Raw genomic sequence first — 21,462 nt, 5'->3', positions numbered from 1 at the left:
ATTAAAGAAAGACAGGAACAAGCGAAGTGTCCATTGTTGGTGCAGCCATCGTTGGAGTGGACAGAGTTAGAGTGGAGATTGTGAGGCTTTAGCTCTTTGAGGTTTCAGTGAGAGAAAGCTGTTGTAGAGTTCTATATATCCCCCCTCTGCTAATGCCGATGAGGCACTACATGAGCTCTACAGTGCTATCAGTGACTTTCAAACCAAACACCCTGATGGCATCTTCATTATTGCAGGCGATTTTAACCATCTGAACCTAAAGACAGTCCTGCCTAAATTCCACCAGTATGTTGACTTTGAAAAGACACTCAACCTAGCTTACACCAACAAAGCAGGTGCCTATAAAGCAGTCCCTCAACCTCAGTTTGGACTCTCAGATCATTTATCTGGAGTGATAATTCCAGCATACAAACCGGTGATCAAACGGGTCTAGCTAGTTCTAAAGATGGTGAAACCTGGCCTGAGGACTGCATTGATAATACAAACTGGAGAATGTTCAGGTCAGCTCCTATCTTTGACAACCATGTTAACAGAGGAATATGTGGGCTCTGTGACCAGCTACATAGAGAAGTGTACTGAGGATGTTACCATCACGAAACACATCCGGGTGAGGGAAACAACACCGGCAATGTGGAAAATTGACCAGGTATGTTCTGTACACAAGAAACAGGGCAAGTCCAACCCAGCCAATTACCAGCCTATCAGCCTACTCTCAATCGTCAAAGTAATGGAAGGAATCGTCAACAGTGCTATCATGCAGCAGCTACTCGACAATAACCTGCTTACCGATGTCTAGTCTAGGTTCTGTCAAGGCCATTCCTGACCTCATCATCTCATAGGCCCACCATGGAACAAAGAGCTAAATACCAGAGGTGAGGTGAGAGTGATAGCCCTCGACATCAAGGCAGCATTTGACCGAATATGGCATCAAGGTGCCCTAGCTAAAACGGAGTCAATAGGAATTAGGGGGAAAACCCTCTGCTGGTTGGAATCATACCTGACACAAAGGAAGATGGTTGTGGTTGTTGGAGGTCAATCATCACATCCTCAGGACATCACTGCAGGAGGTTCTGAGGAAAGTGTCCTAGGACCAACCGCTTCAGCTGCTTCATTAATGACTTTCCTTCAGTCATAAGGTCAGAAGTGGGGATGTTTGCAGATGACTGCACAATGTTCTGCACCATTTGTGACTCCTCAGGTAGTGAAGCAGTTCATACCCAAATACAACAGGACCTGGACAATATCCAGGCTTGGGCTGACAAATGGCAAATAACATTCCAGCCACACAAATGGCAAGCAATGACAATCTCCAACCGTCATCTCTTGACATTCAGTGGCATCACCATCACTGAATCTCCTACTATCAAACATCCTAGGGGTTACCATTGACAAGAAACTGAACTGGTCTAGCCATATAAACACCGGCTACCAGAGCAGATCAAAAGCTAGGAATCTTGTGGCGTATAACTCACCTCCTGACTCCCCAAAGCTTGTCCACCATCTAGAAGGCTCAGATCAGGAGTGTAATGGAATTCTCGCCACTCATCTGGATGAGTGCAGCTCCATCAACAATCAAGAAGCTTGACACCATCCAGTACAAGGCAGCCCACTTGATTGGTACCCCTTTCATAAGCATCCAATCCCCCCACCATCGACAAACAGTTGCAGCAGTGTGTACTATCTATAAGATGCACTGCAACAACATACCAAAGTTCCTAAGGCAGCAGCTTCCAGACCCACAGCCACTACCATCTAGAAGGACGAGAACAGCAGATACCTGGGAATACCACCACTTGGAAATCTCCCTCCAAGTCACCCACCATCTGACTTGGAAACATATCACCGTCCTTCATTGTCGCCGGGTCAAAATCATCGAATTCCCTCCCTAAGAGCACTGTGGGTGTACCTACACCTCGGGGACTGCAGCGGTTCAAGAAGGCAGTTCATCACCACCTTCTCAAGGGCAACTAGGGATGGGCTAAAAAACGTGGGCTTAGCTGGCGACACCACATCTTGTAAATGAATAAATTAAAAGAAAAAATCAGAAGCCATGGCTTACTGTAGAGATGCGTAGACGCCTAAGGGATTATGATGCTGCCTTTAGATCAGGAGATGTTACAGCTCTCAGGAAAGCTTCCCTACTCTGTTAAAAAGGGGAAATGAGAGCATTCTCAGAGAATTTACAGTCACTTCTGAGATACCAGAGACTCAAGGCAAATATGGCAGGGAATTCAGAGAATTACAGACTACAAGTCTACCCTACGTGTCAGTGACCAGCATGCTTGACTCCCTGAGAGGCTAAATATCTTCTGTGCTCAGTCTGATGTCCAGAAGAAAGTGCTCATGAGGAAGGTACCCCTCCCCCCATGGCAGCAAACACTCCATCTGGCTGCAGCTGAGGTGAGGAAGTCCCAGGCCAGAGTCAACCCACGCAAAGCTGCGGGGCCTGATAATATACCAGCTTGGGTTCTGAAAGACCGCACAGCCCAGCTGATCATTATATTCCACATCTCTGGAACAATCCATTGTCCCCTCAGTTTTCAAGGCAACAGTAACCAGTGGCATTAGCATCAACCATTGTGAAATGCTTTGAGTGGCTGCACATGGAGCACATTAAAGCCTTTCTCCCAGTTACACTGGACCCTTTCCAGTTCACTTATCACTCAAATCAATCCAGGGATGATGCAATAGCTTCTGCGACCCACTCTGTCCTGTCCCACTTGGAAAATGGAATCTCATATGCCAGACTGCTGTTAATAGACTTCGGTTCAGCATTCAACAACATCATACCCCAGAAACTGATGGGGAACCTGTCCTCAGCGGGTCTCAACACTTCCCTCTACAATTGGATACTGGACCTAACAGCAGGGCCACAGTCAGTCCATGTTGGCAGCAACATCTCTTGTTCCATTACGCCAAGGCTATGTGCTCAGCCCACTGCTGACGTATGACTGTGTTGCAGAATCCAGCTCAGACCATGTCATCAAGTTTGTGGATGACACAACAGTGGTTGGCCTTATCAAGAACCTCAACAAGACGGAGTATACAGAATAAGTGGAGCAGCTGGTGGATTGGCGTGAGGAAACAGCCTAAGCCTGAACGTGGAGAAGACAAAGAAAATCATTGTGGATTCAGGAAGGTGCAGACAAACCATCCCCCTCTGCAAATACATGGCTCCTCCATAGAGAAAATTAAGTGCACCAAGTTGCCAGGAGTTCACATCATGGATGAGTCCCTTAATATCATCTCCCTGAACAAGAAATGCAATGTTGGTAAATCCATGGTCATGCAACTTGATAGAAAAAATAAATTTGCAGAATATTTTCTAAATGTAGAGAAAATCCAAAAGTCTGAGATGCTCATTTATTTGGGAGTCCATGCGCAAAACACCCTAAAAGTCAACTTGCCGGTAGGGTCAGTGGTGAAGAAGGCAAACGCAATGTTAATATTCATTTCAAGAGGTCTAGAGTACAAGAGCAGGGATGTGATGCTGAGGCTTTATAAGGCACTGGTGAGGCCTCACTTTGTGTATTGTGAACAGTTTTAAGCTCCTCAACTAAGAAAAGATGTGCTGGCATTGGAGAGGGTTCAGAGGAGGTCCACAAGGATGATTCCAGGAATGAAAGGGTTATCATATAAGGAACACTGGATAACTCTGGGCCTGTACTTACTGGAATGTAGTAAGATCAGGGGGATCTCATTGAAACCTTTCAAATGTTGACAAGCTCAGACAGAATAGGTGTGAAAAGGACGTTTCCCGTGGTGGGGGAGTCTAGGACAAGAGAGCACAGACTCGGGACAGAGGGGCATCTATTTAAAACAGATGTGGAGAAATTTCATTAGCCAGAGAGTGGTAAATTTGTGGGATTTGTTACCACAGGCAGCTGTGGAGGCTAGGCAGTTGGGTGTATTCAAGGTGGAGATTAATAGGTTCTTGATTGGCCATGGCGTCAAAACTTACGGTGAGTAGACCAGGGAGTGGGGCTGAAGAGGGGAAATAAAAAAGGATCAGCCATGAATGAATGGCGGAATAGACTCGATGGGTCTAATTCTGCTCCTATGTCTAAATGAACATCAAACATGGTGAGTGAAGTTATCAGAAGAACCTATTGCCACTCAAGAGATCTCTGCACTGGTTGTTTCACCATCAACATAACATTTTCAGGATATTAAGCATCATAATTGAATTTTAGTGACTATTGCTATCAACTTACGGGGTTTCCTAATAAATAAACTCGATATTCAGTCTCATTTGTGCCAGAAAAACGAAGACCCTGTGTAAACAAGATACCATGGTGAAGTTCAGAAGACAGACAAACAAATGATAACAGCAATGTTTATTTTCGTTCATAGTGAAGGGCATTATGAACTGACCTGGTCAAATCTTATTGCCCACTCTAAGCATCATCGGCCCATTGATCCACACCAATCATCAATCCCCTATTTACACTAATTTTCCCAGAATCACCAGCTTGAGCAATTTGACAGCGTTCAATTAACCTACAAACCTACACATGTTTGAGATGTGGGTGGAAGCTGGAGCGCACATATGAAACCTATGTAGTCACAGGAAGAAAGTGAAAACCCCTCACATCTGTCGGACGATGCTGAGGATGTTCTACGAGTCTGTGGTGGCCAGTGCTACCATGTTTGCTGTGGTGTGCTGGGGCAGCAGGCTGAGGGTAGCAGACACCAACAGAATCAGCAAACTTATTCATAAGGCCAGTGATGTTGTGGGGATGGAACTGGACTCTCTGACGGTGGTGTCTGAAAAGAGGATGCTGTCTAAGTTGCATGCCATCTTGGACAATGTCTCCCATCCACTACATAAAGTACTGGTTGGGCACAGGAGTACATTCAGCCAGAGACTCATTCCACTGAGATGCAACACAGAGCGTCATAGGAAGTCATTCCTGCCTGTGGCCATCAAACTTTACAACTCCTCCCTAGGAGGGTCAGACACACTGAGCCAATAGGCTGGTCCTGGACTTATTTCCTGGCATAATTTACATATTACTATTTAACTATTTATGGTTTTATTACTATTTAATTATTTATGGTGCAACTGTAACGAAAACCAATTTCCCCCGGGATCAATAAAGTATGACTATGACAATGACTATGCCTATAGACAGCACCGGAGGTGGGGAGTGAGCCCGGAGGTGAGGGTCGCTGGTACTGTGTCCCTATGGTCCAACGTGGCTGGTTGGCCCAGTTGGTTAAAACACATGTGATCCAAAGCAAGCAGCTTGCACAGGTTTGTAGGTTCCATCATTGGACAGGAGCCTCCACAGCATCGAGGACATTTCAAAAGGTGATATCTCAAAAAAGTGACATGGTCAGAGTGGAGATACAGGAATCTGAAGACCCATACTCAACAAATCAGATACAGGTTTTTCACTCCACTGTCAGATTTCTGAACAGACCATGAGCATGACCTCATTATTCCTCTTGTGTACTATTCATTTTTGCAACATAGACCTTTATGTCTTTGCACTGTAGTGCTGAAGGAAAACGAATGTCACGTCATATAGCAGTGATTCTGATTTCCATAACCCCTCCCCCAGGTTATTGTTATTGGGAACTTAGGGATAGGCAGCTTTACCTGATAATTGATTGGCCAGTGCCAGGGTTTTGAAGTGAGCTCATTGTCTTTGGGTTTTAGGCCACTGTTACCCTGTAGAGAAAAAAAAAAGCACAAATGGGGAATAAGAATAAAAGGTAGCAAAAAAATGTTTAAAGAACATATTTGTATCTGGTGATATTCTGAACAGTTTTCAATCTGGCGATCTGTTCATGTCATATTTACATATACTGAGAAGATGAAGTTTTGATGTATGGTTCTGAGGTCAAGCTATCTATCATTTCTCTGACGATATGCCACGCTGTGACAGGTTTGTATGCTTTGGTAGGGTGTGACAGCACTGGACAGGGTGCAGAGTAGATTCCCCAGGATGTTGCCTGGATAGACAGTTTCAACTGGATCAATGCTGTGACCAGTGAAGGCAAGGGTGTGATAAGCATCCTTCATCACCCTGTCTACCAGAGTCACTGTTTTCAGGGAACATTGTACTAGTACGCCCATGGTCCTTCCCTTCACTGGGCAAGGGCTGCAATCATTGCGAAAAGTCGTTGGTTGGTGAGGCAGCACAAGGTTTAAAAAGAGCTCAGGGTCTTTCAGAACTTTGCAGCAGGGTGCAATCATAACGATCTCTTATGCACACAACAGAGGCCAATATAAAGAAATGAGGTACAAATGATGCAGCCAATGTCAGAGAAGACAGCGTTACAATGGCCAGGCTTTGGCTCAACAGGCAAGAGCAGGCGCAAGCTCGAACTTAACCTTGAGAAGTTAGAGTTATAACAAGTGCAGGCAGGTTAGTAGTTAAGGCAATGGAATGCTCTTCCTTTGAGATATGGGATTTCAGGGTAGCTGACAACATCCCCGATGACCATATATGCGAGAAGTGCAGCCAACTACTGCTCCTGACTGACAAGGTCAAGGAGCTGCAGCTGGATGTATTCATAATCATCAGGGAGGCTGAAAACATCACAGGTGAAACTTATACTAAGATGGAAGCTTCAGATAGGAGATGGATGACCACCAGGAGAAATAATGGGAGTAAGCATTCAGTGCGGGGTGCCTCTGTGTCCATTACCCTTCTCCCTCCAGCAACAGGTATACCCCTTTGAATAGTGCTGGGGGGATGACCTATCAGGGCACAGCAGCAGTACAAGCCAGGCCAGTGGCTCTGAGGCTCAGCAGGGAAGGCGAAAGTCAGGTAGTGATAGGAGACTCAATAATTAGGTCGATGGACAGCGCATTCTGTGGCCGTGAAAGAGAAGCCAGTTTGGTGTACTGACTCCCAGGAGACAGGTCAAATACCTTGCTAAAGTAGACAACATCCACTACCACGCATCCACTTTCCTGGCAACTTCCTTGAAAAATTCTACAATATTGGTTGGACATGACCTAACATGCATGAACCATGCTGAATATCCTTAATCAGCCAACGTCCGTTGGTTGGTGTTGTGGATAGTCTGGAGGGTTGTCAGAGGTTACAGCTGGACATCAATAAAATGCAGAACTGGGCTGAGAAGTGGCAGATGGACTTCAGCCCAGATAAATGTGAAGTGGTTCATTTTGGTAGGCCAATTTGAAGACAGAATATAATATAAATGGTAAGACTCTAGACAGTGTGGAGGATCTGAGATATCTTGGGGTCCGTGTCAATAGGACACTCAAAGCTGCTGCGCAGGTTGACAGTGTTGTTAAGAAGGCATATGGTGTGTTGGCATTCATTAACCGTGGGATTGAGTTCAAGAGCAGTGAGGTAATGTTACTGCTGTACAAGACCTTGGTCAGACCCCTTGGAGTACTGTGCTCAGTTCTGGTCACCTCACTACAGGAAGGATGTGGATACTATAGAGAAAGTGCAGAGGAGATTTACAAGGATATTGCCTGGATTGGAGGGCATGCCTTATGAGAATAAGTTGAATGTTCTTGGCTCCTTGGAGCAATGGAGGATGACAGGTGATCTGATAGAGGTGTATAAGATGATGATGATGATGGGCAGTGATCACGTGGATGGCTTTTTCCCAGAACTGAAATGGCTAACATGACAGGCATAGTTTTAAGATACTTGGAAATAAGTACCGAGGGGATGTCAGGGGTAAGTTTTTTTTACACAGAGAGTGGTAGATGTGTGGATTGCACTGGCGGTGGCAGTAGTGAAAGCGGATACAATAGGGTCTTTTAACAGCCACTTAGATAGGTACATAAGAGCTTAGAAAAATAGAGGGCTATGCATTAGGGAAATTCGAGGCAGTTTCTAGAGTAGGTTACATGGTCAGCACAACATTGTGGGCTGAAGGGCCTGTAATGTGCTGTAAATATCTATGTTCTATTCAAATACTTAAATATCAGGTCAATTCGAAGACATTCCAATAACTTTTCCACGACTGATGTCAGACTCACCAGCCTATAATTTTCTGGTTCATGTTCACAGCCTTCTTTAAACAGCAGAACAACATTGGCCACCCCCCAATATTCTAGAACCGCTCCTGTCACTAAGGATGAGTTCACGGTCTCTGCACGGGACCAATTTTGTACCCTGCAAATCCTTATCTCTTAACATATCTGTAGAATCTCTTAGGATTCTCCTTCACCTTGTCTGCTGGAGCAACTTTATGCCTTCTTTTAGACTTCTTAGTGTTCTCTTGCATTTCGAATACTCCAAAAGCACATCATTTGTTCCTACCTGCCTATATCTGCTACATACCTCCTTTTTTCTCTGAACCAGAGCCTCAATATCTCTTGTAAATCAAGGTCCCCTACACTTGTAGAAACTTAGAAACATAGAAAACCTACAGTACAATACAGGTCTGTTGGCCCACAAAGCTGTACCAAACATGTCCTTACCTGAGAAATTAACCTAGGGTTACCCATAGCCCTCTATTTTTCTGAGCTCCATGTAACTGTCCAGGAGTCTCTTAAAAGACCTAATTGTATCCACCTCCACCGCCGTCGCCGGCAGCCCATTCCATGCACTCACCACTCTCTGCGTAAAAAACTTACCCCTGACATCTCCTCTATACCTGCTTCCAAGCACCTTAACACTGTGCCCTCCTGTGATAGCCATTTCAGCCCTGGCAAAAAGCCTCTGACTATCCACACGATCAATGCCTCTCATTATACACCTCTATAAGGTCACCTCTCATCCTCCATCACTCCAAGGAAAAAAGGCCGAGTTCACTCAATCTCTTCTTATAGTTTTCACATTCTTCCTGTAGTGAGGTGACCAGAACTGAGCACAGTCCTCCAAGTGGGGTCTGACCAGGGACCTATATAGCTGCAACATTACCTCTCAGCTCCTAAACTCAATCCCACAATTGATGAAGGCCAATACACCGTGTGCTTTCTTACCCAAGAGTCAACCTGCGCAGCAGCTTTGAGTGTCCTATGGACTCAGACTCAAGATCCCTCTGATTCTCCAGATTGCCAAGAGTCTTAACATTTTTATCTTTAACTTTTATTCTGAGAGGCATATACAAGCTTTGTACTCTCAAGATTTCGCTTTTGAAGGCCTCCCACCTTCCAAGTATACCTTAGCCAGAAAACAGCCTGTCCCAATCCACACTTGCCAAATCATTTCTAATACCATTACAAATGGTCCTTCTCTAGTTTAGAATTTCAATCCACAGACCAGAGCTATGTTTTTGCATATTTACTTTGAAGGTGATGGTCAAGCCAGACTCGATACATCGAGACCAGACACTAGGTGGCTAGGTGGGGCACATGATTGGAAGATGGTGGCAGACTTAACACAGAACATAGAATAGTACAGCACAGTACAGGCCCTTCGGCCCACAATGTGCTGACCCTCAAACCCTGCCTCCCATATAAGCCCCCAACTTAAATTCCTCCATATACCTGTCTAGTAGTCTCTTAAACTTCACTAGTGTATCTGCCTCCACCACTGACTCAGGCAGTGCATTCCACGCACAAACCACTCTCTGAGTAAAAAACCTTCCTCTAATATCCCCCTTGAACTTCCCACCCCTTACCTTAAAGCCATGTCCTCTTGTATTGAGCAGTGGTGCCCTGGGAAAGAGGCGCTGGCTATCCACTCTTATCTATTCCTCTTATTATCTTGTACACCTCTATCATGTCTCCTCTCATCCTCCTCCTCTCCAAAGAGTAAAGCCCTAGCTCCCTTAATCTCTGATCATAATGACTTAGGCCAGATACCTTGCTTCCCAGCTGAAATTGTGGAAACCAACCTCAGACCAGACCTTGTGCTGTGGTCGGCCTCACTCCATCTCGTTTACATCATCGAACTTACAGTGCCCTGGGAGGATGCAGCGGAGGAGGCCTACGAGTGCAAGAAGCTGAGGTATGCTGAGCTGGCAGCCGATGCGCAACAATGTGGTTGGAAAGCAAGGGTCCGACCGGTCGAAGTAGGCTGCAGAGGATTTGTAGCCATATCAACATCAAGGCTACTCCGGGAGTTGGGAGTGCAAGGGAAGACACACCAACAAGTAGTCAAAGACCTCACCAGAGCTACTGAAAAAGGTTGTCAGTGGCTCTGGATGAAGAGAAAGGATTCCATCTGGGCCCCCAAGTGAGTGAAAGGCATCTAGGGGGCGAGCCCGGGACACCGGGATTCACTGCTGAACCCTCCAGAGGTGTCGTGAGCCTATCTGCGAAACACTGAGGAAAGAGGGAAAGAGGGCGCCCACTTGATAACCCCAGAGGATGCCACCACCACTTGGCCACCCCACAGAGTCCAGGCAGCATGTCTCAGGAGTGCAAATAAGGGATATTAACATCTAGTCCTACATAACGTACCTGAAACTCGTGGCATTGTGGTCACTAGATGCAATGTTCCCCTGCACAAACATTTGTCACCTGCCCTGTCTCACTTCCTAACTACAGATCGAGGATCGCACGCACTCTCATTGGGACTTCTACCAATTGATGAAGGAAACTTTCCGAAACACATTTGACAAATGCTACCCCATCTAGTCCTTTTACTGTATACGATTCCAAGTCAATATGTGGAAAGATAAAATCATCTACTACAAAAGTCATCTGGACCAGATAGACTACATCCCAGAGTCCTGAGGGAGGCTGCCGAAAAATTAATGGATGTATTGGTCATGATATTTCCAGAATCATTGGCATGCTCCCAGAGGACTGGAAAATAGCGAATGTCACTCCATTCTTTAAGAAGGGAGGAAGGCAAAAGAAAGGAAATTATAGGCCAGTTAGCCTAACTGCAGTGGTTGGGAAAGTGTTGGAGTCTACTATTAAGGATGAGGTTTTGGGGTACTTGGAGACTAATGATAAAATAAGTCAAAGTCAGCATGGTTTCTGTAAAGGGAAATATCGCCTGACCAATCTGCTTTTTGACGAAGTAACCAGCAGGGTGGACAAAGGAGAGGGAGTGGATGTCATTTATTTTGACTTTGATAAGGTGACACACAAGACTGCTTAACAAAATAAAAATCCTATGGCGTTACAGGAAAGATACTGGGATGGATGGAGAAATGGCTGACAGGCAGGAGGCAGCAGCGAGTGGGAACAAAGGGGCCCTTTTCTAATTGGCTGCCAGTGACCAGTGGTGTTTCTTAGGGGTCAGTATTGGGATCACTACTTTTCACATTGTTTGTCACTGATTTAGATAATGGAATTGATGAATTTGTGGCAAAGTTTGCAGATGATACGAAGATAGGTGGAGGGGTAGATAGTGCTGAGGGAGCAATATGATTGCAGCAGGACTTAGACAAATCGGAAGAATGGGCAAAAATGTGGCAGATGGAATATTGTGTTGGGTAATTATGATAATGCATTTTGGAAAAAGGAACAATAGTGCAGACCATTATCGAAACATCAGAAATGCAGAGGGACTTAGGGGTCCTCGTAAATGACCCCCAGAAGGTTCATTTACAGGTTGAGTCTGTGGTAGAAAACGCAAATGCAATGTTGGCATTTATTTAAAGGAGAATAGAATATAAAAGCAAGGAGATCATGCTGAGGCAGAAGACACTCGTCAGGTCGCTCTTGAAGTATTGTTAACAGTTTTGGGCCACATATCTCAGAAAGGATATATTGTCATTGGAGAGTCCAGAAGAGGTTCACAAGGATGATTGTGGGTTTGAAGAAACATTTGGCAGCTCTCACTGGAATATGGGGGAATCTCATTGAAATCTACCAAATGTTGAAAGGAGTAGATAAGGTGGATATGGAGAGGATGTTTGTTATGAAGGGGTTATCCAAACTAGAGGGCACAGCCTCAAAATTGGGGGCGACCTTTTAGAACAGAAGTAAGGAGGAACTTTTTTAGCCAGAGAATAGTGAATCTGTGGAATGCTCTGCCACAGATACTGGTGGAGGCTAAGTCCACAGCTATTTAAAGCAGAAGTTGAGAGCTTCCTGATTGGTCAGGGCATTAAAGGATATGGCAAGAAGGTAGGTGTATAGGGTTGAGTGGGATTCTGGAATCAGCCATGAATTGATTTCAGTTCAGCGTTCAATACCATCATCCCGCAGAGACTAGTGGAGAAACTGTCGCTGCTTGGCCTTAGCACTACCATGTGTCGCTGGATTCTGGATTTCTTGACAGAGAGACCACAGTCAGTCCGTGTTGGCAGGAACATCTCTGACTCCATCACACTGAGCACTGGATTCCCACAAGGCTGTGTGCTTAGCCCATTGCTGTTTACACTGCTAACACATGACTGTGCAGCCAGATTCAAGGAGAACCTGATCATTAAATTTGCAGACGATACCACAGTGGTGGGGCTCATCAGCAAAAATGATGAAACTATGTACAGGTAGGAGGTCAAACACCTACAGAGCTGGTGCAGGGATAACAACTTGATGCTTAATGTCACTAAAACCAAGGAGATGATCGTCGATTTCAGACGGTCTCAGCCTGAGCACACAGCCCTCAGCATCAGCGGCTCCACAGTGGAGAGAGTGGAAAACATCAAGTTCCTTGGGGTGCAGATCTCGGACAATCTCATCTGGTCCAGGAACACCACTGGGATTGTGAAACTGGCCCCAGCAGAGATTGCACTTTCTGAGGAAGCTTAAACAAGCATCACTCCCCACTAACATCTTAACTACATTCTACAGAAGCGTGGTTGAGAGTGTGCTGACCTTTTGCATCACAACCTGGTACTCCAGCTGCAGTGCAAAAAAGCCTTGCAGAGGGTGGTTGGGGAGCAGAAAAGGTTATTGGGGTCTCCCTACCTTCTATCCAAGATCTCTTTCAGAGTCGATGCCTCCAGAAGACACGGTACATCATTAAAGACCCCTCACACCCTCTCCATGAACTGTTTGTTCTTCTGCCATCAGGCAAACGTTACAAGAGCATCAAAACTAAAACCACAAGGCTACTAAACAGCTTCCTCCAACAGGCAGTCAGACTGCTAAATAGCTGCTCCACCTGACTCTGCTTTGGACACTTTTAACTTGCACTGGACACTTATAACTGATTTAACTGACATGTGGCTGTTGTGTTTTACCATTTATTGTTATGTTTATTATCTAGTGTTGCGTTTGTTATGTATGATTGTACTGCCCCTGAGGAACGCTGTCTCATTCTGCCCTGCAGAGCTGATGTATGGTTAGAATGACAATAAAGTTTTTTGAATCTTGAATCTGAATCTTGAATGGCGGAGCAGACTTGATGGGCTGAATGGCTTATGTCTTATGGTCTTATAACAGCCTTATGTTTCTTGCAACTGTCCATGATCTCTCCGCAAATTTGTTCCTCTACATCCCTCGGACTTTTGGGTAGACTGCAATATAGCTCAGTTAACTTTCCTTACTTCTCAGTTCTACACAAAATGCGTCACTTGACGAGATCTCCATCTGTCCTTCCTGAGTACTGCCATGATATTTTCCCTCACTAGCAACACCACACTGCCTCCTTTCATCCCTCCCACACTGACACTTCGAGAACACAAGAACTCTGGTATATCCAGCTGCCAGTCCTGCCCCTCCTGCAACCAAGTCTCACTAATAACTAAAATATCATAATTCCTGATGTTGCTCCATGTCCTGAGCTCACCTGCCTTTCCTACAATACTTCTTGCATTGAAATATATGCAGTTCAGGACACAAGTCACACCATACTCAACCTTCTGATTCCTGACTTTGTCTGAAGTCTTACTGACATCTGACTCCACAACCTATCCACTAACTATTCCGGCACACTGGTTCCTATCTCCTTGTAACTAGTTTAAACTCCACTCTGCAGCATTAGCAAACCTTCCTCTTAGGATATTAGTTTTCCTTCCAATTCAGGTGCAAACTGTCTTTTCTGTATAGGTCCCACCTTTCCTGGAAGAAAGCCTGATGATCCAAAAATCTTATGCCCTTCCTCCTACACCAACTCCTTAGCCATGTGTGGCATGGGTAGCAATCCTGAGATCACAACCCTGGAGGTTCTGCCCTTTAACTGAGCACCCAACTCTCTGATCTCCCTCCGCAGAACCTTGTCACGCAGCCAACTCATGTCATTGGTGTTGATATGGACCACCACCTCTAATTGGTCACCCTCCCACTTGTAACACCCTGGGAAAGGTCTCACTGCTAATGTATTGGTCTTTCTGTAGAAGCAGTGTTTGGGTTATGGTTAGAGATAATGAATACTTTGGAATATGAGCTGTCCCATTATGGGAGGGTGTTTTCATGCTGTGTGCCTGACACCAGGGTGATCTGGATCTTTTGTTCAGTGGGAGATGAGGAGAGAAGACGCCAGAGGAAAGAGGTCGTAGAGCTTGATTTGGAGCGGAGCCATGATCCCACGAAAGATAGGGAGATCAAAGGAGGATCAACGAAGGGGAAACTGTGAGTTCCAATTTGATTGTTTCATTAAAACAGGCCCTTTTCTTTTTTTGCTTTTTCTTCACTAACCCTGCAGTAAAATTAAGAATTATAGAGCTAAATCGGTTAATTGTATGCAGTGTACTGTCTGTTTCTCCATGGTACTGATTTGTAACAGGGTAACAAATCACACAGCATCCACACAAAGCAGGGGGTTTGGGGGTGGACTCGCCTCTCCCCCGTTTGGCAGGGCCACAGAATTGTCTTTCCCAGACTTAAGCAACTGACAGAAGGGTTACACACATAAGAATGCCGAGGACTCAATCCAAGTTGTCCCAGACTCCGGCACCAGGGAGGTAACATACTATCTGGGACTCTCATTCTTACCCATTGAACATCCTTTCCATAAGACCAGAAAGATATAGGAGCAGAATGAGGCCATTTGGCCCATTGAGTCTGCTCTGCCATTTCATCATGGCTGATACATTTTTCCTCTCAGCCCCAATGTCCTGCCTTCCCGCCCCACCCCCCCATATCCCGTCATGCCCTGAACAAACAAGAATCTACCAACCTCTGCCTTAAAACTTCGCCTACATAGCTGCCTGTGCCAACCAATTCCATAGATTCACCACTCTCCAGCTAAAGAAATTTCTCCTCATCTTTTGTATAAAACGCAACACTGTCAAATCAAACCACAACAGGGACAGAGTTCCCCTTGTCCTTACCTACCACCCCACTAGCCTCCGGATCCAGCACATTATCCTCCACAACTTCTGCCACCTTCAAAAGGACCCCACCACTAAGCACATCTTTCCCTCTCCACCCCTCTCCGCTTTCCGCAGGGATCGGTCCCTCCGCGACTCCCTTATCCGCACGTCCATCCCCACTGATCTCCCACCTGGCACTTATCCCTGTAAGCGTAAGTGCTACACCTGTCCCCACACCTCATCTCTTGGGCCCCAAACAGTCCTTCCAGGTGAGACAACACTTCACTTGTGAGTCTGTTGGGGTCATCTGTTGCATCCGGTGCTCCCGGTGCGGCCTCCTCTACGTCGGTGAAACCAGATGCAGATTGGGGGACTGCTTCGTTGAGCACCTCCGCTCTGTCCGCCAAAACAGACAGGATCCCCCAGCAGCCACCCACTTCAACTCTGCTTCCCACTCCCATTCAGATATGTCCATACGTGGCCTTCTCTACTGCGATGATGAGGCTAAACTCAGGTTGGAGGAGCAACACCTACCGTCTAGGTAGTCTCCAGCCCCTTGGTATGAACATAGAATTCTCCAACTTGTTGGAGTGTTGCTTTGATCACAGCATCTGCAGATTATTTTGTGTTGAGGGTAGGAACAGGAAGTTATGGCAGATGAATGTGTGGCTGAAGAGTTGGTGCACGGGGCAGGGGTTCAGATTTCTGGATCATTGGGATCTCTTCTGGGGAAGATCTGACCTGTACAAAAAGGATGGGCTGCACCTGAACTGGAAAGGGACCGATATCCTGGCAGGCAGGTTTGCTAGAGCTGTTGGGGAGGGTTTAAACTAGTTTGGCAGGAGGGTGGGAATCAGGATATGAGTGCAGAGATTAGGGTAGAAGGACAAAGGCATGAAGCTATGTGTTCTGAGTTGGTGAGGAAGGACAGACGGGGGACAAACATAAATATATATACATATATATAAACATATATTTATACTCTATTCTTGGTTGGTGTAACTGTAACAAAAACCAATTTCCCTCGGGATCAATAAATGTAGCCAGTTAGAGGGGTTGAAATGTGTCTATTTCAGCACCAGAAGTATTAGGAATAAAGGGGATGAACTTACAGCATGGATCAGAAAGTGGAACTACAACGTTGTGGCCATTACTGAAACTTGGCTGGAGGAAGGGCAGGATTGGCTGATGCAGGTACCGGGGTTTAGGTGTTTTAAAAGGAATAGGATGGGAGGTAGAAAAGATGGGGGGAGTAGCATTACTGGTCAGGGATAGTATCACAGCTATAGAAAGGGAGGATGCTGCAGAGGGAGTATCCACTGAGTCAGTGTGGGTGGAAGTCAGAAATAGGAAGGGATCAATCACTGTGTTGGGAATAGTCCATAGGTCCCAAATAGCCCTCGGAACACCGAGGAGCAGATAAGCAGGCAGATTTTAGGATGGTGCAGGAAATACAGGGTTGGAGTTATGGGTGATTTCATATTGACTGGCACCTCCTGACTGCAAGGGGGATAGATGGGGCTGAATTTGTCAGGAGTGTTCAAGAAGGATTCCTGACACAGTATGTGGACCGGCCGATGAGAGGAGAGGCCATACTGGATCTAGTTTTGAGTAATGAACCTGGTCAGGTGGCAGAGCTCTTGGTGGGGGAGCATTTTGGTGAGAGTGACCACAACTCCCTTAGCTTCAGCATAGCTATGGAAAAGGATAAAAACAGACATCTTGCATCACCCCAAGGTAGCGCTGGTAACTGGTGACTCTGCACATGCTCTCCCGAGCAAACTGCCCTCTCCACTATCCTATACCCGAGAAACCCTTCTAAACTTCCAATCTAGCAAGATCAAGATCAATAACACCCTGGCGAAGCTACTGACCCAGCTGGAGACCACCGCACCAGAATTGCTTCTTAAACTCCGGACCGCACCTGGACCCAACCAGCGAGGCCCACCACGTTCCCGGAGACCTGCGGTCTGCTACCGTCAAAGCACTTGGAGACACAGCCCATTCCGACCAGCACCTCTCCGGAGCAGACGACCACACAGAAGTGATGACGGAGACCTCAAGGTGCCCCAGACGCTTCCCCAGAGCGACCACCGTAAAGCCCCGTTGGTGGCCAACCACAGCTGCCGGAAGTGAGGCCTCCACGGCCGTCCTTGGAAATCAAGCCCGAGGCTCGGCTGGAGCGGAGGCCTCCGCAACCGTGACTCGGCTTACGGACTTGTTTCAGCCAGGAGCCCGGACATCTGGGATTAAGTGTCAGCTTTGGGGCCCGACCCAATCGACAGCCTGGGCCCCCGGCAGCTGGAAGTGGCAGCGGAGTCTCCCCCGTTACTCAACCCTACCTGGAGCGTCCGACGATGCGACCCGCCAATCGATCCCCGCAGACTGCGTCCACCAACATCAAAGCGCTGCCGACAACACACTGCATCAATGGAAACCTGGAAAGATGCACTACTTACCGAGGAAGCGTGGGAAAAGAGCTGGGCTGCTGGTCAGATTGAAGCTGAAGGGCTTCAGGATCTCTATGCCCACCATTCTACTAGCTAATGTGCAAGCCATAGAGAACAAGGTGGATGATCTTAAAGGGAGACTCATCTACTGCAGGGAGATGCAGAACTGCTGTGTATTTTGTTTCACCGAGACCTGGCTCTCCCCACCACCCCCGACTGTGCCATTCACCGCACGGCGTCTTTGGGCAAGACAAGGGGAGGTGGTGTCTGCCTACTGATCAACACTGAGTGGTGCTCAGACACAGTGGCACTGACAAGCTCCTGCAGCCCGGACCTGGAACACCTGTCAGTGAAGTGTCGTCCCTACCATCTGCCACGGGAATTCACCTCGGTCATACTGACAGTGGTCTACATTCCCCTCCAGGCGGACATGGAGTGTGCTCTTAACACACTGTATGCCAACATCAGTGAACTTGAGACCAGGTATCCGGAGGCCTTGCTCATTACAGCCGGGGACTTTAATCACGCCAGCCTCAGAAAGGCGCTGTCAAAGTTATACCAACATGTCTCCTGCCCCACTAGAGGCCCGAATATACTTGACCACTGCTACACAGCAGTCAAGGATGCCTACCGTTCCGTCCCATGACCTCACTTCGGAAAATCGGACCATCAGGCCGTACTCCTTCTCCCGGCTTACAAACAGAAACTGAAGCGGGAGGTCACGGTGTCAAAAGTAGTGTCGCGTTGGACGGAGGAAATGGATGAGGTCCTCCGTGACTGCTTTGAATCGGTGGACTGGTTAGTATTCAAGGACTCGGCAACTAACCTCGATGAGTATGCCTCAGCTGTCATGGACTTTATTTGGAAATGCACGGAGGACTGTGTGTGTCACAAGACGATCTGGTATTCCCTAACGGGAAACCTTGGATGAATTATGAGGTCAAGTCCCTTTTAAAGGCTAGAGCTGCGGCTTTTAGGTCCGGGGATACCAGTCGCTGCACGGAATCCAGGCGTGAACTCCGGAAAGCCATTAAGGGTGCCAAGAGGCAATATCGAGCCAAGTTGGAAGCCCAGGCTAACCAGAGGGATGCCAGTAGACTATGGCAGTGTCTAAATGAGATCAGTGGGCGCAAAGAAAAGGCTGGGAATATCAATAACTGTGGCACTTCTCTTCCTGACGAACTTAATATATTCTACCCAAGATTCGAACAGAAGAGGAGCGTCCCGCTCCCTCTGGGTGAACTGAACCTGGTGGCATCGAGATTCATCGTCACCGAGGAGGACATTAGAAGGGCCTTCCTAAAGATAAATCCAAGGAAGGCAACGGGCCCAGATGGCGTCCCAGGATGGGTTCTCTGGGCCTGTGCAAGCGAGCTAGCTGGGGTGTTTGCTGACATCTTCAACTGTTCCTTGCTTCAGTCTAAAATCCCCTTGTGTTTTAAGAAGGCAACGATAATCCCAGTGCTGAAGAAGAGCAAGGTGGCATGCCTGAATGACTAACCTGTGGCTCTGACATCAATTGCTATGAAGTGCTTCGAGAGATTGATTATGGCACACATCAACCACAGCCTACTAGTCAACCTCGACGCTTTGCAATTCGCCTACCGGAGCAACAGGTCAACGGCAGATGCCATCTCCCTGGCCCTACATTCTTCCTTAGAACACCTGGAGAATAAAGACGCATAAGTAAGGCTCCTTTTCATTGACTACAGCTCTGCCTTTAATACCATCATTCCAAATAAACTGATTCCTAAGCTCCGGAACCAGGGCCTTAGCACTCAGATCTGCAGCTGGATCCTCAACTTCCTCACAGACAAGACCCAGGCTGTAAAAGTAGGGGACAAGCTCTCCTCTACAATCACTCTGAGCACCAGTGCCCCACAAGGCTGTGTACTCAGCCCCCTGCTGTACTCACTGTACACCCATGATTGTGTAGCCAAGTTTCCATCAAACTCAATATATAAGTTTGCTGATGACACAACTATTGTAGGCCATATCTCGGGTAATGATGAGTTTGAGTACAGAGAGGAAATTAAGAACCTGGTGGCACGGTGCGAAGACAACAACCTATCCCTCAATGTCAGTAAGACGAAGGAATTGGTTGCCGACTTCAGAAGGAATAGCGGACCGCACGACCCAATTTACATTGGCGGCGCGCAAGTGGAACAGGTCAAAAGCTTTAAGTTCCTCAGGGTCAATATCACAAATGATCTGACTTGGTCCAACCAAGCACAGTTCACTGCCAAGAAGGCCCACCAGCGCCTTTACTTCCTGAGAAAACAAAAGAAATTTGGCCTGTCCCCTAAAACCCTCACTAATTTTTATAGATGCACCGTAGAAAGCATTCTTCTAGGGTGCATCACAACCTGGTATGGAAGTTGTCCTGTCCAAGACCGAAAGAAGCTGCAGAAGATCGTGAACACAGTACAGCACATCACACAAACCAATCTTCCATCCTTGGACTCACTTTACATCGCACACTGTCGGAGCAGTGCTGCCAGGATAATCAAGGACACGACCCACCCAGCCAACACACTTTTCGTACCTCTTCCCTCCGGGAGAAGGCTCAGGAGCTTGAAGATTTGTACAGCCAGATTTGGGAACAGCTTCTTTCTGACTGTGATAAGACTGCTGAACGGATCCTGACCTGGATCTGGGCCGTACCATCCAAATATCCAGACCTGCATCTCGGTTTTTTTGCACTACCTTACTTTCCATTTTTCTATTTTCTATTTATGATTTATAATTTAACTTTTTAATATTTACTAATTTTTACTATTTTTAATATTTAATATTTGTAATCCAGGGAGCGGGAAGCGCAGAATCAAATATCGCTGCGATGATTGTACGTTCTAGTATCAATTGTTTGGCGACTATAAAGTATAAACAGACAAAATGGGAAAGTGCTTAACTGGGGAAGGGCTAACTATGAAGGGATGAGGCAGGAACTAGCGAGAGTAAATTGGAAACAGATGTTCAAGGGTGAAAGCACAGAAGTAATGTGGAGGAAGTTTAGGGACCACTTGTACTGGGTTCAGGATAGGTTGGTCCACTGAGACAAGGAAAAAATGGTAGGAAAAGGGAACCGTGGCTGAGGAAATACGTGAGGCAACTTGTCAAGAGGAAGGAGAAAGCATATAGAAACATAGAAACATAGAAAATAGGTGCAGGAGTAGGCCATTCGGCCCTTTGAGCCTGCACCGCCATTTATTATGATCATGGCTGATCATCCAACTCAGAACCCCGCCCCAGCCTTCCCTCCATACCCCCTGACCCCTGTAGCCACAAGGGCCATATCTAACTCCCTCTTAAACATAGCCAATGAACTGGCCTCAACAGTTTGCGGTGGCAGAGAATTCCACAGATTCACCACTCTCTGTGTGAAGAAGTTTTTCCCAATCTCGGTCCTAAAAGGCTTCCCTTCTATCCTCAAACTGTGACCCCTCGTCCTGGACTTCCCCAACATCGGGAACAATCTTCCTGCATCTAGCCTGTCCAATCCCTTTAGGATCTTAATACGTTTCAATCAGATCCCCCCTCAATCTTCTAAATTCCAACGAGTACAAGCCCAGTTCATCCAGTCTTTCTTCATATGAAAGTCCTGCCATCCCAGGAATCAATCTGGTGAACCTTCTTTGTACTCCCTCTATGGCAAAGATGTCTTTCCTCAGATTAGGGGACCAAAACTGCACACACAATACTCCAGGTGTGGTCTCATATGTTAGATATAAGAAGCAGGAAGCAGGAGGGGCTCATGAGAAATATAGGGTAACCAGGAAGGAGCTTAAGAAAGGAGAGCTCGAAGGGGGCACGAGAAGGCTTTGGCATGTAGGATTAAGGAGAACCCAAAGGCGTTCTATGCTAATGTGAAGAACAGAAGGATGACAAGAATGAAGGTGGGGCCGCAAAAGGATAAAAAAGGCAACATGAGCCTGGACGCGGAGGAGGTTGGGGAGGTCCTAAA

At 46.7% G+C, this 21,462-nt stretch overlaps 1 protein-coding gene across 9 annotated transcripts in view; it reads right to left on the bottom strand.

Moving 5' to 3' along the window:
- The window catches only part of pomt2 (protein-O-mannosyltransferase 2), a 231,480-nt gene that overhangs the window by 38,155 nt on the left and 171,863 nt on the right, over window positions 1–21,462 (bottom strand). For all 9 annotated transcript variants that reach the window (XM_063042712.1, XM_063042721.1, XM_063042693.1 and 6 more), the window contains 2 exons: window positions 5,606–5,677; window positions 4,215–4,274 (listed from right to left, as the gene is read on the bottom strand). In XM_063042712.1, the coding sequence (XP_062898782.1) occupies window positions 4,215–4,274; window positions 5,606–5,677 (132 nt within the window). The remainder of the gene's footprint in view (window positions 1–4,214; window positions 4,275–5,605; window positions 5,678–21,462) is intronic.

This window comes from Mobula hypostoma, chromosome 1 (genome assembly GCF_963921235.1).
Source record: "Mobula hypostoma chromosome 1, sMobHyp1.1, whole genome shotgun sequence".
NCBI lineage: Eukaryota > Metazoa > Chordata > Chondrichthyes > Myliobatiformes > Myliobatidae > Mobula > Mobula hypostoma.
Note: the sequence above shows the minus strand (reverse complement) of the source record. Positions and strands in the feature narration are given on the sequence as shown.